Source organism: Geotrypetes seraphini, chromosome 3 (genome assembly GCF_902459505.1).
Source record: "Geotrypetes seraphini chromosome 3, aGeoSer1.1, whole genome shotgun sequence".
Classification (NCBI taxonomy): domain Eukaryota; kingdom Metazoa; phylum Chordata; class Amphibia; order Gymnophiona; family Dermophiidae; genus Geotrypetes; species Geotrypetes seraphini.
This window is the reverse complement of record NC_047086.1, coordinates 25,479,863-25,492,801: the sequence shown is the minus strand read 5'-3', so window position 1 is coordinate 25,492,801 and position 12,939 is coordinate 25,479,863. Positions and strand designations below refer to the sequence as shown.

At 40.8% G+C, this 12,939-nt stretch overlaps 1 protein-coding gene across 4 annotated transcripts in view; it reads left to right on the top strand.

The window, feature by feature from the left end:
- The window catches only part of RARS2 (arginyl-tRNA synthetase 2, mitochondrial), a 175,346-nt gene that overhangs the window by 80,170 nt on the left and 82,237 nt on the right, over positions 1-12,939 (top strand). For all 4 annotated transcript variants that reach the window (XM_033939892.1, XM_033939889.1, XM_033939890.1 and 1 more), the window contains 2 exons: positions 5,724-5,848; positions 11,239-11,306. In XM_033939892.1, coding sequence (XP_033795783.1) covers positions 5,724-5,848; positions 11,239-11,306 — 193 coding nt within the window. The remainder of the gene's footprint in view (positions 1-5,723; positions 5,849-11,238; positions 11,307-12,939) is intronic.

The following is a 12,939-nucleotide window of genomic DNA, read 5'->3' as shown; positions in this document are numbered from 1 at the left end:
TAGGCCTATAGAGATCATGTTGAGCCCCGCTTGCTGCAGTGACAGAAAGCATGGGAAGAATGACAGTGACAGGCTGTAGCCCCTTCTGCTGGAATCTGTAGGGTTGTCTGAAGCCGCCTATCACTGTTAAGCACCTTGAACATACACAGATGAGCAGTAGGGTCAGCCTTGTGGTTTAGCTAAAACTCAACTTCTAGTACAAAAGGCATACGAGTCTTGAACGAGTGGGTTATTCACCTCTAGTTACAAGTTGTGTAGAAGGCATCATCTACATTTATTTCTCTCTCTGTTCTGCTTCCTGCCTCACTGGACTGTGCTGTAGTTCCTCAGTTTTATTTATTTATTTACATTTCTATTCTGAACTATCCAAAGTTTTAAGTGGATTACAACAGACACACACAGCATTAATTTTAGACAGTAGACAGCCAATGAAATTTACAATGCAGGAATCAGTCCAAGATGGTTAGCAGGAGGTTCTTCTACAATCCCACTTTATTCCGGGACCAGTGGGTTCATGTACGTTCAGCCGCCAGACTTTGTAGGAAACTTCAGATGATTGAAGTCTCAACTCCTCCCTCTGCTTATCATATCCTAGAGAATGCCCCTTGGACATCTGTCTTGTATTCCTACATGTCAGCCTGTAGAAGCTTATCTTTTCTGCTCGTGATTTCTTTTGCTAGTTTGCAGTATTTTTCTTTTCGCTTTGTCCCTCGCAGGTTTGCCTTCTTGCTGTGGAGGTTCCCTACGGGGACATCCTTGCAGTGGAAGATCGCAGATGGTTGGAGAACATCTGCTTCTGGGGGGGGTAAGCCCCCTGGACAGCCTGCAGGATAGATCAGTGCTCCAGGATTGGGAACCAGTTCACCCCATGTTTGTCCACTAGTGAGTGTAGCGCAAGCTGAGCGGTTCCATGGAGGCACGCCTGGGATCGGAGCTGGACTGTGCACCTCTGCCAGGTCCGAGGGTGGCGGAGGCCACTGGCCATGGTGGTCGGGCTGGTGGGGCAGTCAGAAGACTTGAAATCCAGCTTTACAGCTTCCTGAGGCATTAGATCTCCCTACATGCTGTCCCAGCATTGCCTGCACGTTCTCCCATTCATCACAATGGAACAGTGAGTAACGGTGTGACAGCCTGTTTTGGCGTTTTAGGGGGGGTGTCTTAAAAAGGGGGTTTGGGATAGTTTCCCTGCATGCTGTACGCCTCCCCACCTCTGAAATCCCCAAATTACTGTTTCCTGGAGATTCATTGTTCCTTTTCCGGGAGATTTTAGTGCAAAATCAATACCCATGGCAGCTATCTTAGATTTTTCCCGATTTGAATAAAACTGTATTTTTTTATAGTTGGGAGCTTCATATTTGCTCCAAACTTCACAGATGGTCTTTCCAGGTTGGGATGATCTGGATTCATGCCTCGTTTGTGGCGGTTGGCTGTCGGATGCGCAGGCGTGTTCCACGTGAGCTGTGGCTCACGAGGGGAGGGCAAGGTTTGCACGAATGAGGTGCCTTTCACCTCAGGGAAATCCCTCCTTGAGACTTTTGCCCCAATTTCCACAAAATTCACGTCTGGGGGCCCTCAAGAGAGCGCTCGTGGCATTTAGGCGAAACGAGCGCGGTTCTGGGAAAAATCCTCAGATGTCTTCTAGGCACTCTGGGTATGAAGCACACAGCGTGGCTTTCGCCGCAGGATGACCTCTTTTCCCCTAGAATTTTTGCATATGCTTCCTCAGACATATCTCATGAAGAAGTCCATGCCTGTGTTCCCCCCACTGACATCTGGGCCTTCCGTGGGGACTAAACCTTCGATAGATCCGAGTTTTTTGCCTCATTCCCTGGCAGAGACCCAGAGTGAAAAAGGGTGCTTTCCACGTTTGTGTTGGACACTTCTTGATCCCTTTGCAGGGAGGTTCGGCAGCATCCACAGCCATGGCTTTTTTGGCAGAGCTCTGCAATTAGGATATGTTTGGGTCCCAGGACCTGGCTGATGGTCCCATGGTACATAGGTTCTGCAACCATCCTCATTTGGAGGATCTCTTCATAGTACTTTTGCAGGACTTGTAACTGCAGCAGGTTTAGTCGATCCAGACGGAATGATCTCTCATGTGTGATCTCATGTGTGATCTGAGTCCGCTAGCTACCTCTTTTCCTGATGACCCCGATGTGGTTAGTATTCTATCAGAAGCCAGGGGTACCCAGACAGTCCCTTGAAATGTGCATGGGCCATGGAAATGCTTTCTCCCATGTCAGTTGATTTTACCAAGCGCTTTGCTTCCCCGAAGGTGGATTCAGCTGTGGCTCAGGTCACCAAGCTTACCTCTCTCTCCCTCCTGACGGAGGGATGGCCTTTAGATCTTCGGACACTAGGCAAAAGAACAGTGTGACAAGGCCGGTGGCTGTTGCCAGAAGGATGCTAGGCTGTATAGAAAAAGGTGTAACCAGTAGAAGAAAGAAGGTGTTGATGCCCCTGTACAGGTCATTGGTGAGGCCCCACTTGGGGTATTGTGTTCAAATTTGGAGACCGTATCTGGCAAAGGACATAAGAAGATTTGAAGCGGTCCAGAGAAAGGTGACAAAAATGGGAGGAGGTTTGCACCAAAAGACATATGAGGAGAGACTGGAAGCCCTAAATATGTATTCCCTAGAGGAAAGGAGGGATAGGGGAGATATAATTCAGAAGTTTGTAGAACAAAATCTTTTCCAGAGAAAAACAAAATGGTAAAACCAGAGGGCATAATCTGAGGTTGAAGGATGGTAGACTCAAGAGTAATCTTAGGAAATTCTTATTTACGGAGAGGGTGGTTGATGCCTGGAATGCACTCCCAAGGGAGGTGGTGGAGAGGAATGATGCTTGTCTGGGTGGTTATATCTTTACACACACAGACGCTCATAACATGAATAGACTCTTGTGTATATGATGTACATATCATCTATTCTAGTGTATACTTACAAAGGGAATTTTTAAAAATAAAGTAAAATTCTGGAATATCTCATGGCACACCCAGAATCTCTTTGGGGCACACCACTGTGCTGTGACATATAGTTTGAGAGACACTAGTTTAGGGGGTGAAGAGGAGCGGGACTTGGGTGTGATAGTATGTGATGATCTAAAGATGGCCAAACGGGTTGAAAAGGTGACAGCAAAAGGTAGACGCATGCTAGGGTTCATAAGGAGAGCTATGGCCAGTAGGAAAAAGGAGGTATTGGTGCCCCTGTATAAGATCTCATTTAGAATATTGTGTACAATTGTGGAAAACGCACCTTCAAAAGATATAAACAGGATGGAATCTGTCCAGAGGAAGGCTACTAAAATAGTCATTGATCTTCATCATAAGGCGTAAGGGGACCGACTTAAAGATCTCAATATGTATACTTTGGAGAAAAGGCAGGAGAGGGGAGATATGATAGAGACATTTAAATACCTGTGTGACATAAATGCGCATGAGGCGAATTTCTTTCATTTGAAATGAAGCTCCAGAATGAGAGAGCAAAGGATGAAGTTAAGAGACTCTGAAGTAATCTAAGGGTCTCTGGTCTGCTCAGAAATAAAGCTACCTAAAGGCAAGCTAGAACTTTCTAAAGGTTTTCATAGATCAGTTGTCTAGCAAAATCAACAGACAAGCAATTGGGTAGCCATGTTCTACATAAATAAGCATGAAGGAACAGATGCTATCTCCTGTGTTAGGAAATTGTAAAAATGTGAAACTGGCCAATATCACACAGGAAGACCCTCTAAGCCCGATACCAGGCAAGAAAGGACAATATCCTAGTGGGCAAATTGAGTGCTACAAGAAGACTCTGTAGTTCTCTTTGAGGATAGGGATGCATGGCAAACTAGTTAGATACCTTCTCCCTAGTTTATCTAGAGCAGTGGTTCCCAACCCTGTCCTGGAGGAACACCAGGCCAATTGGGTTTTCAGGCTAGCCCTAATGAATATGCATGAAGCAAATTTGCATGCCTATCACTTCCATCATATGCAAATCTCTCTCATGCATATTCATTAGGGCTAGCCTGAAAACCCGATTGGCCTGGTGTTCCTCCAGGACAGGGTTGGGAATCACTGATCTAGAGGGCCTCTTGTATGCATATTCTCTGATTCCTCTAATAGCAAAGATCCCCACACTATCGCTTCTAACTGATGGATTGCCCTTTTTGGAAATTTGAACTCAACTTCTTTTCCTAGAGCTCATTTTATGAATTTTGGTTGTTTTGAGGTTTTTGTTGTTGTTTTTTTTTTTTTTTTTTTAAAGTTTGTTTAAATGATGTTCTTCCCATTCCTCCACAACAAAATTATTCCTGTGGTATAAATTATTATCTGGCTATTTAAATAAGAAACCAAAAACTGGACTTAGAGATATTTGGAGTATTGAGATTAAGCATCAAATTAATGCATCTCAATGGACACGTATTTGGTCCTGGAGGTTGAAATGTACAATGTCTGCGTCTATGAAGCAAACATGGTTTTTCCTGTTGCATAGAGCACTCTGGACTCCTGTTCGTTTACAAAAATTGGATTGCTCTAAGTCTAATAGATGTTGGCATTGTCATCTCAAAGCTGGAACTTTAGATCATTTATTGTTTTATTGTCCATTCATTAAGGCTTTTTGGGAGTCTATTTGGGATCAAATAAATTGTTTGTTAGAGAACCATGTAGCATTGTCATATGACACAATCTTATTTGGCACGTCTATGAGAGCTAAATGTCAAATATCTGCTAATAATAACAAGCTTTTGATGATATTAACAGGAATTGCCCATTGGAAGGACTGTAGAAGACTGAATTATTGTTTTTGGTGGAATTCAGTTTGTCATGTGTATAAAATGGAAAGAGCGTTGGCAGTTCAAAAAGGTTATTATAATAAATTTAAGGATGTGTATATTATTAAATTATAGTAATGAATAAGTTACACTTTTCCCAATTTTTATACACATGTGGATTTGGGGTGGGGGGTTCTTGGTTTTCCATTAAGAATATATATATGAATGTCATAAGATATTATTTTCATGTGATATATATTAGTAGTATATGAATTTGGGAGGGGGGTGGGGGTTAAATCTTCTTGGTGTATGATATTGAAGATTTTTCAAGTGATGTTGTATTATAATTGTTTGATATTTACTGTACACTTGATGTAAGTTTAAAAATGAATAAATAAATTAAAAAAAAAAAATTATTCCTGTTTCTTGTGGACAGTACTCCTCAGCTAGAGTGTCTCGCTTATGTAACATAGTGAATCTGCTTGTCTTCAGCAAATGCTAAGTTGTTTCTGTGACGATAACAGTTCACCATTCGCGCACACTTCAGCTGAGAGGATCAGTGGAGCCAAAGTAAGCAGAAAAATACTGTCTTTTCCAAAGATTCAAGAAGCATGTCATTGTGTGATTGGTGCACTGCTGTTGTCAAGGAGCCATGTTATAGGTAAATAACTTTGCTATAGCTATGGCAAGCAGGAAATTTCTACCACCAAGAAATTCAGATGTACTGTAAGTGGGAGGAAAGAGAGTTGGAGATTTGGGGATCAGAGGTAGGAAGTGGTACAGTATGTGGAGACTAGTGAACCAATGAAGAAGCATAGTCGCCTAAGAGAGACTAATAAGGGGCTTGGCAGAGATGCAACAGAGGAAAAGGCTTAGGAGTGAGATTGATCTGAGAGGTTAGAAGAAGAGGCTTGCGCAGGAAGAACTCTAATACAGACTGTATGTTTGTTTTCCTTGGCTTTCATGTGTAGCTGCTGCCACGTGCCCTTTGGGTTGGTGCAGGGGATGAAGACTCGAAGAGGAGATGTGCTCTTCCTGGAGGATGTACTGGATGAAGCCCGCACAAGGATGCTACAAAATATGACTTCTTCAGAGAGTAAGAATTCCTTTTTTATCTTTTGGAAAACCATTACCAAAGGGGTCAGATGGTTTAGGTGTTACTAAAATTGCCAGCTTAAACTTACCAGTGATTTTAAGTTTACCAGTGATGGTTCATAGTTATAAATTCTCTTAAATCTAGAAACTTAGCACAAACGGGGATAGATTTTGTGCTGCTCTTTGCATGGCTTGGATTGGCTGGCTAATATTGAAATTCGATGCTAGCCTGCAAAGGCGTAAATTCATGCCAGGAATGCCTCTGGAGCCTCCCATTTTCTGTGTAGATAAATGTAACTGTTCAACAGGTAAATAATTATAACATAGTTTTACTCAAATAGTGTGTAGAGTCAGCCTACTAAACCCTTTGAAAATCTGCCCCAAAGTGCTGCAAGTTTCTGCTAGTTGCACAGTTTATTTGAAACTAGGAACTAGTGGCTGCAGAACTTCCAAACACCTCCAAATGTTTTGAAGCTGCTGAAAGGAAAAGATAACACAGGAAAACATTGTTAGGAAGTGCTTGTGCAAGCCTTTTGCCTGATGCCTAAATTTAGGCCTAGTGGTTAGAACATCTGCCTCAGCACCCTGAGGTTGTGGGTTCAATCCCCGCACTGCTTCTTGTGACCGTGGTTAAGTAACTTAACACTCTTTGCCCCAGGTACAGTAGGTAGATTGTGAGCCCACAGGACAGAAAAAGAATGTAAACTTCATCGAATAGAAACAGAAATATAAGAAATGTAAATAAAAACTCTTGTCAACACAAGGATACTTCTTAGACAAGAATGATCTCACTTTTTCTATACAGATATTACAATATGCATTCCTTTCTACAAGAAAGAAAAATAAGATTAATAAATCAGTAGAAGTCGTCGCTCATCTAGTTGCCAACTGGGCTGACAACATGAAACTGAAACTAAATAAAGAAAAACCAAAACTTTTACCCAAAATCACCAATACCACCAAGACACTCAACTAACACTGCATAACGCCCAACTGAAGCGATAATCAGAACTGAGTTTATGATCTTATAATGAATAATGGGCTTGGAGGGAGGGTTGCATTTATATTTATAAGATACAATGATAAGATGTTCAAGTGCTCTAATTAATAGTGTTTATTATGAATTCTGTACACTTGATGAAAGTTTAAAAATTAATAAAGAATTAAAAAAAAGAACTGAGAATCCTAGGGTCATTGGTATGGGCAGACTCGATGGGCTATAGCCCTTTTCTGCCGTCAATTTCTATGTTTCTATGTTAACCTAACCTGAGAGGCTTGAACATTAACCAAGAAAATATTTACACCTTTGAGAAAACTGAGATGAATTTGGCATTGTTTCTACAAAGAAAACTTTCAGATCTTGATTTGGTCACTGGTACTATCCAAACTAGATTACACTTCCCCCTCCTGATTCATGGTTTTAGGACTCACGATTTCGATTATTCATGATTTCCTAAAACCGGAATCACCCCCACTTCCCTCCCACCTTCTGGTCCTTCACGGACCTTACCTGGTGGTCTAGCGGTCTTTCGGGGCAGGAGAGATCTTCCTATGCTCCTGCCCTGTGCAGATCACTCAGACAAAATGACTGCCGTGAGTTCCCATCATATTCTCGAGAGATTACGGGAACTCACAGCAGCCATTTTGTATGAGTCATCTGCACGGGGCAGGAGCATAGGACGATCGCTCCTGCCCCAAAAGATCGTTAGACCACCAGGTAAGATCTGGGATGCTGGGAGGAAGGCAGGGGTGGGTCAGAGCCGGCCCAAAAGTTATTTGCAAATTTTCAATATTCGTAGGCAGCTCTACCCCTAATCCCTGGGAATATTGAGGGAGGAGTGTATTTCAATTTCCATTATGTAGGATACAAAGAAAATATATGAAAACCCCCCCACAAACCATTCAAAATACAGCAGCAAGACTTATTTTCTCAGCAACCAAATCTGATGATCTCGAACTACACTGGCACCTCCCTTCGAAGCAAGGTGTATTTTTAAACTATGTACACTGATCTAATCTTCTATGGCAAAGACTACATGCTGAGTTTGATAGCAGTACCACCCAATGACAAATACAACTTGATCTGCAACTATATGAGACTAAGATTCCCAAATCCTAGAGGAATCAAATATAAAACTATTTACTCTACAACCTTTCTATAACTAGCAGCAGAATGGTAGAATCTTCTACCAGCACTGGATTTCAGAAACATCACTATTCTCTGTTTTAGAAGCATTTCTTTTTTTTTTTTTTTTTTTTATATTTTTTTCAATTTACAATTCAAGTATCACTTGTACAGAAAAATAAAGATAAGCCAATAAAGTACTAATATAAACATTTCTGCTCCCAAACTTGTTACAAGAAAAATCATTATAGCTTAACTTCAACTCTAGTCCACTATATGGATCCAAGGAATGCATAGCGGATGATTAAAGTAATTTTAACAAACTAAGTTGTTATTAAAAGAAAATAGGCCCTTTAGGCAGAGACAGGTCAACAATAATCAATTATCCTCTTATTCCCCCTTAAACCTGAGGTGCTGTAGACAAAAATGTTGTCAACTGGCTTGGATCAAAGAAAACATATTTTTTCATACTATATTGTATAACACATTTACAAGGGTGTCGAAGATAAAAAGTCGCCCCCAAAGCTATAACCCCTGGTTTTAGAAGAAGAAATTCACGTCTCCTTTTTTGTGTTTCTCGAGCCAGATCTGGAAAAATCAATATTTTAAGTCCCATAAATTTCTTAAGTCTATTTTTGAAGAAAAGCCTAAGCAACCAGTTTTTATCTGGTGCTAAGGCTACTGTAATCAACAATGTCGCTGGAGTAACCATTTCTACATCAGAACGCTCCAATATTGCAGTAACATCTAACGGTTGCTGGTCCTTTTCTTGTAGGCGCTGCTGTTCCTCTCTTTTAATAGGTAGATAATAAGCCTGCGTAAGAGGTGGCAACATATCTTCAGAAATTTCCAATATTTCCATCATGTAACGTTTCACTATGTCTCTCGGTGATATTGTTGCAATCCTCGGAAAGTTAATTAATCTGAGGTTATTATTTCTAGAGGAATTTTCTAAGGATTCCAGCTTCCTTCTCAAGTTAGTATTATCTTTTATTAGTGTTTCTCTAATTTGTTTAGAAACTTTTAATTCCTGATGAATATTTTCTATGGAGCTTTTAGACTCCTCAAATTCAGCTTTTAAATTCCCCATTGTAACCTCTTGAACTTTAAGTCTTTCTTCCAACTGGCTCAGTTGGGGTTTCACAGATTTTGCCAAATCTGCCACCAGATCCCAAAGAGAATCCAGGGTTACCTCTCTGGGTTTTTCAATATGAAATGCATTAATAAAATGAGAAGTCTCACCAGTTGAAGTTGATGTTCTTTCTTGAACAGCATTTCTCTGGTTCCAAATTACCCCTTCAGTTGTTATACTCTCAGTCTCTTCCAAACTCTCCTGAAAAGAAGAGTTAGTCTCCAGTCTCCCCTCTCTGATATCTGTGGCCTCCGGGGGAGAGCACTGCTCATGCTCCAACAGCACTTCCTCTCGTGGGGAGCTGGTAACCTGAGGCGGAGGGGGAGGTACTCTGGCGTCGGGGCTTAATGTTGTTTCTAAGCCCAAGGAGTTGACATCCGTTCCGCTCCGGCGCGACTCCAGCGGGGCCTCCGACGCCCGGGGTGTCTCCTGCATACGTCGGAGGATCTCCTCAATGTTGCCGAACGCCGCTGCACCGGGCTGCCGCGAGGCTCCAGCGGCACTGCGTCCTCTTCGTTTCGGCATGAAGAAGGGAGCAGATATCTCGGGCAGCGGATTAGAAGTTGTTAGAGGTAAGACTCTTCGGCGTGTTACTCAGCCGGTAGGGTCTGCGGCCATCTTGGATCCGGATCGTTTTAGAAGCATTTCCATTAATTTACTTACCATAGAAGTCAGTCTTACTAGCCTGTCGTTCCCTACTTCTTCCATACTTCCACTTTTGATACAAGACTGATGTTCCAACAATATGTTCCTCCCCCTTCCTCCTAGATCATATCCCCTCTCTCCCTACTTGCTCACTCCAGGGCCACACTATCTCCTTCAGCGCCATCCAGCTGGGCTGCTCCTTCCTGCCTTCAGCGGCACTTGTTGCAGGGACGCAAGCAGCCCTTGCACGTGGCTGACCCACTAGGCTTCTCTCCAATGTCAGCTCCTTTTTTAAAATGTTAGTACTAGCAGCCTGATTCCATCCCGGTTAAGATTGAGTGCATCCCTTCGGAAAAGGCTCCCCCCTTTCCCAGAAGGTTTCCCCATTCCTAACAAATCTGAATCTTTCATCCCTGCACCGTTGTCTCAACCATGCATTCGGAGCTCTGCCTGCCTCTTGAGTCCTGTGCATGAAATAGGGAGCATTTCTAAAAATGCTACCCTGGAGGATTTGAATGTAATGCCTCTCAGTCAAACTTGTAAGGTTTATAGTTATGATAGGAAGAGATAATGGTTACTGCAGATGGGCCATTTGGCCTTTATCTGCCATCATGTGTGTATTTATGATTTATTAGTCTTTATATATAGCCTTTTACAAATAGTCTCAAAACAGTTTAAAAATAAGGACATAGACACTGCTGGCCTTCACATCTATTAATGTAAATTTAGCACGATCCTATGCACTACTGGTGTACTTAATAAATCATTTACACTCTCTTGCCAGATCTAACGAATAATGATTTACTGTAAGTGGATGTTGTGATCTTTTCTGCTGTCAGTATGGATTTACCAGTAACCAGGCCTTCCTTTACTGTACCAGCTGCTTGTCAGATGGTAACATAAGATAATAACAGATTTCTATACCGCTTAACCTTTAGTTCAATTCAGTTTACAAAAGATTATGCTATGAGTGAATAAGGAGATAATGCAATACGCAAGAATTAGCTAGCTACAAATTTAGAAAAAAGAAAAGTTTTCAAAAGTTTTCTGTAATGTTTATAAGATATTGATCTGGTCAGTAATGGGCGGAATTCTTTATCGAAATGACCTGCTTCATAGGAAAGACAATGCCCGTGATATTTCATATTTTTTACAGCCCTTAACAGAATGGAACATAAATAGGGCATGGGATTGTCTACTATTCCCGTGAATCATAGTAACAAATCTATCAACAAGGTAAAGCGGAGCAGCACCAAAAGCAACTTTATAGTATAAACATCCTAACTTAAAGATCACCCGGGCCTCAACTAGGAGCCAGTGTAGCTCACGGTAATAGGGGGTTACATGATCATACTTCCTCAGTCTGTAAATTATTCTAGCTGCTGTGTTTTGGACCAAGGTCAGCCTAGCCAAGTTTTTCTTTGTACTTGTCAAATATATAAGCACTGAACAGATTTTTCTTTTGTGTGTGTATGTGCATCTTTTCTAGCAACCAAAGAACTGGAAGATCCCTATGATACAGCAGAGAAAGTTGGACTTGCAGCTCTCATCATTCAGGTAGTGTACCTGCCATAAACTATTGCCCCACATCTTTCTTCTACCATTGGAACCTGTAACTAGGTGTCTGAATTCAAGAGGGCCTGGGATAGGAACATGAGATTTCTCGAAGAGAGAAAGATAATGGTTACTGCGGATTGGCAGACTAGATGGGCCATTTGGTCTTTATCTGCCATAATGTTTCTATGTTTGATTTCAGAAATGTTTCTTTATTGATATTTTCTTATACTGTATAGTCCTTAGCAGAGCAAGCTCACAGTCAAGAATTTATAATCCAAATGATAGGAAAGATCAGAGTTTTACTATAGCATAATAAGTAATACACAAATTTAAAATATATTTAAAAGCCAATTAAGGAGGGTGGGGTAAATTTTCCAAACTTTTATAGGTATCATCAGGCCTATATTTTGCGTCAAGGTATGTACTGGATCTTCCCAGAGCTTATTGAGTACATTCCTGATTGGTTATATTTGGAATGGCGACTCCTATTTCCTTTACATCCTTGTCATTTTCTCAGTATCAAGATGCCCAGATTTTATAAGGAAAATAGAATTTTAATGGACACTTGGAAGATTTTGAGATTTGTTAATAACTTAACAGCTAATCCTATTAATAAATCAACACATCATCCATTTGGCTAAACTCCAAGATTCAAATTGGCAGATTTAAGATTGTCTGGAAGCATTGGATAATTGCAAGAATAAGAACGTTAAATGATGTTCTTTTAAATGGAAAGATGCTTGATTTTACACAATTGCAACATAAATTTGGACTTAATAAATCACAAGGTTTTTGTTGGATTCAATTGAAGCAGGCCATTCAGTCAGGGTTCCCTGAATGGAAAAGTCTTATTTCTCAATACAGTTTGGAGTTTTTATGCTTCCAGGCAGATTTTCTGGGTCACCAGGCTGCACAGTGGTATAAAGCTATTAATGATTTGGTTAACAAAAAACCTAAAAATGGTCTTAGGGATATTTGGAGCATTGAGATTAAGCATCAGATTTCTGCATCTCAATGGCCACAAATTTGGTCCTGGAGAATAAGATGTACGATGTCGGTATCTATGAGACAAACATGGTTTTTTCTTCTTCATAGAGCTTTTTGGACCCCTGTTAGATTGCAAAAGTTGAATAGTTCTTTGCTAATAGATGTTGGCATTGTAATCTTGAGGTAGGGACTTTGGATCATCTTTTGTTTTACTGTCCCTATATTTTGGCCTTTTGGAAATCAATCTGGGATCAAATAAATTGTCTATTGGAAAATCATGTAGCGTTATCTTATGATATTGTGATATTTGGCATGTCTATGAGAAAAAAGAGTCAGATATCGTCGTGTAACAATAAACTTTTATTGATCATGACGGGAGTTGCCATTCAACATATTACTAAGAATTGGAAAGACCACAGTAGGCTTAGTTTTAATTTTTGGTGGAACTCATTATGTCATCTGTATAAAATGGAAAGATTAATAGCGGTACAAAAAGGAAATTATAGAAACTTTATTAAAATTTGGGAGCCATTAGCATTGTATTGTCAAGATTAAATACCATGTTTTCTGTGAATGATACACCATTTTATAGTAGAAGGGGGGTGGGAGGGTATTGGAGAGTTATTTGGAAATTAATATCAGGGAG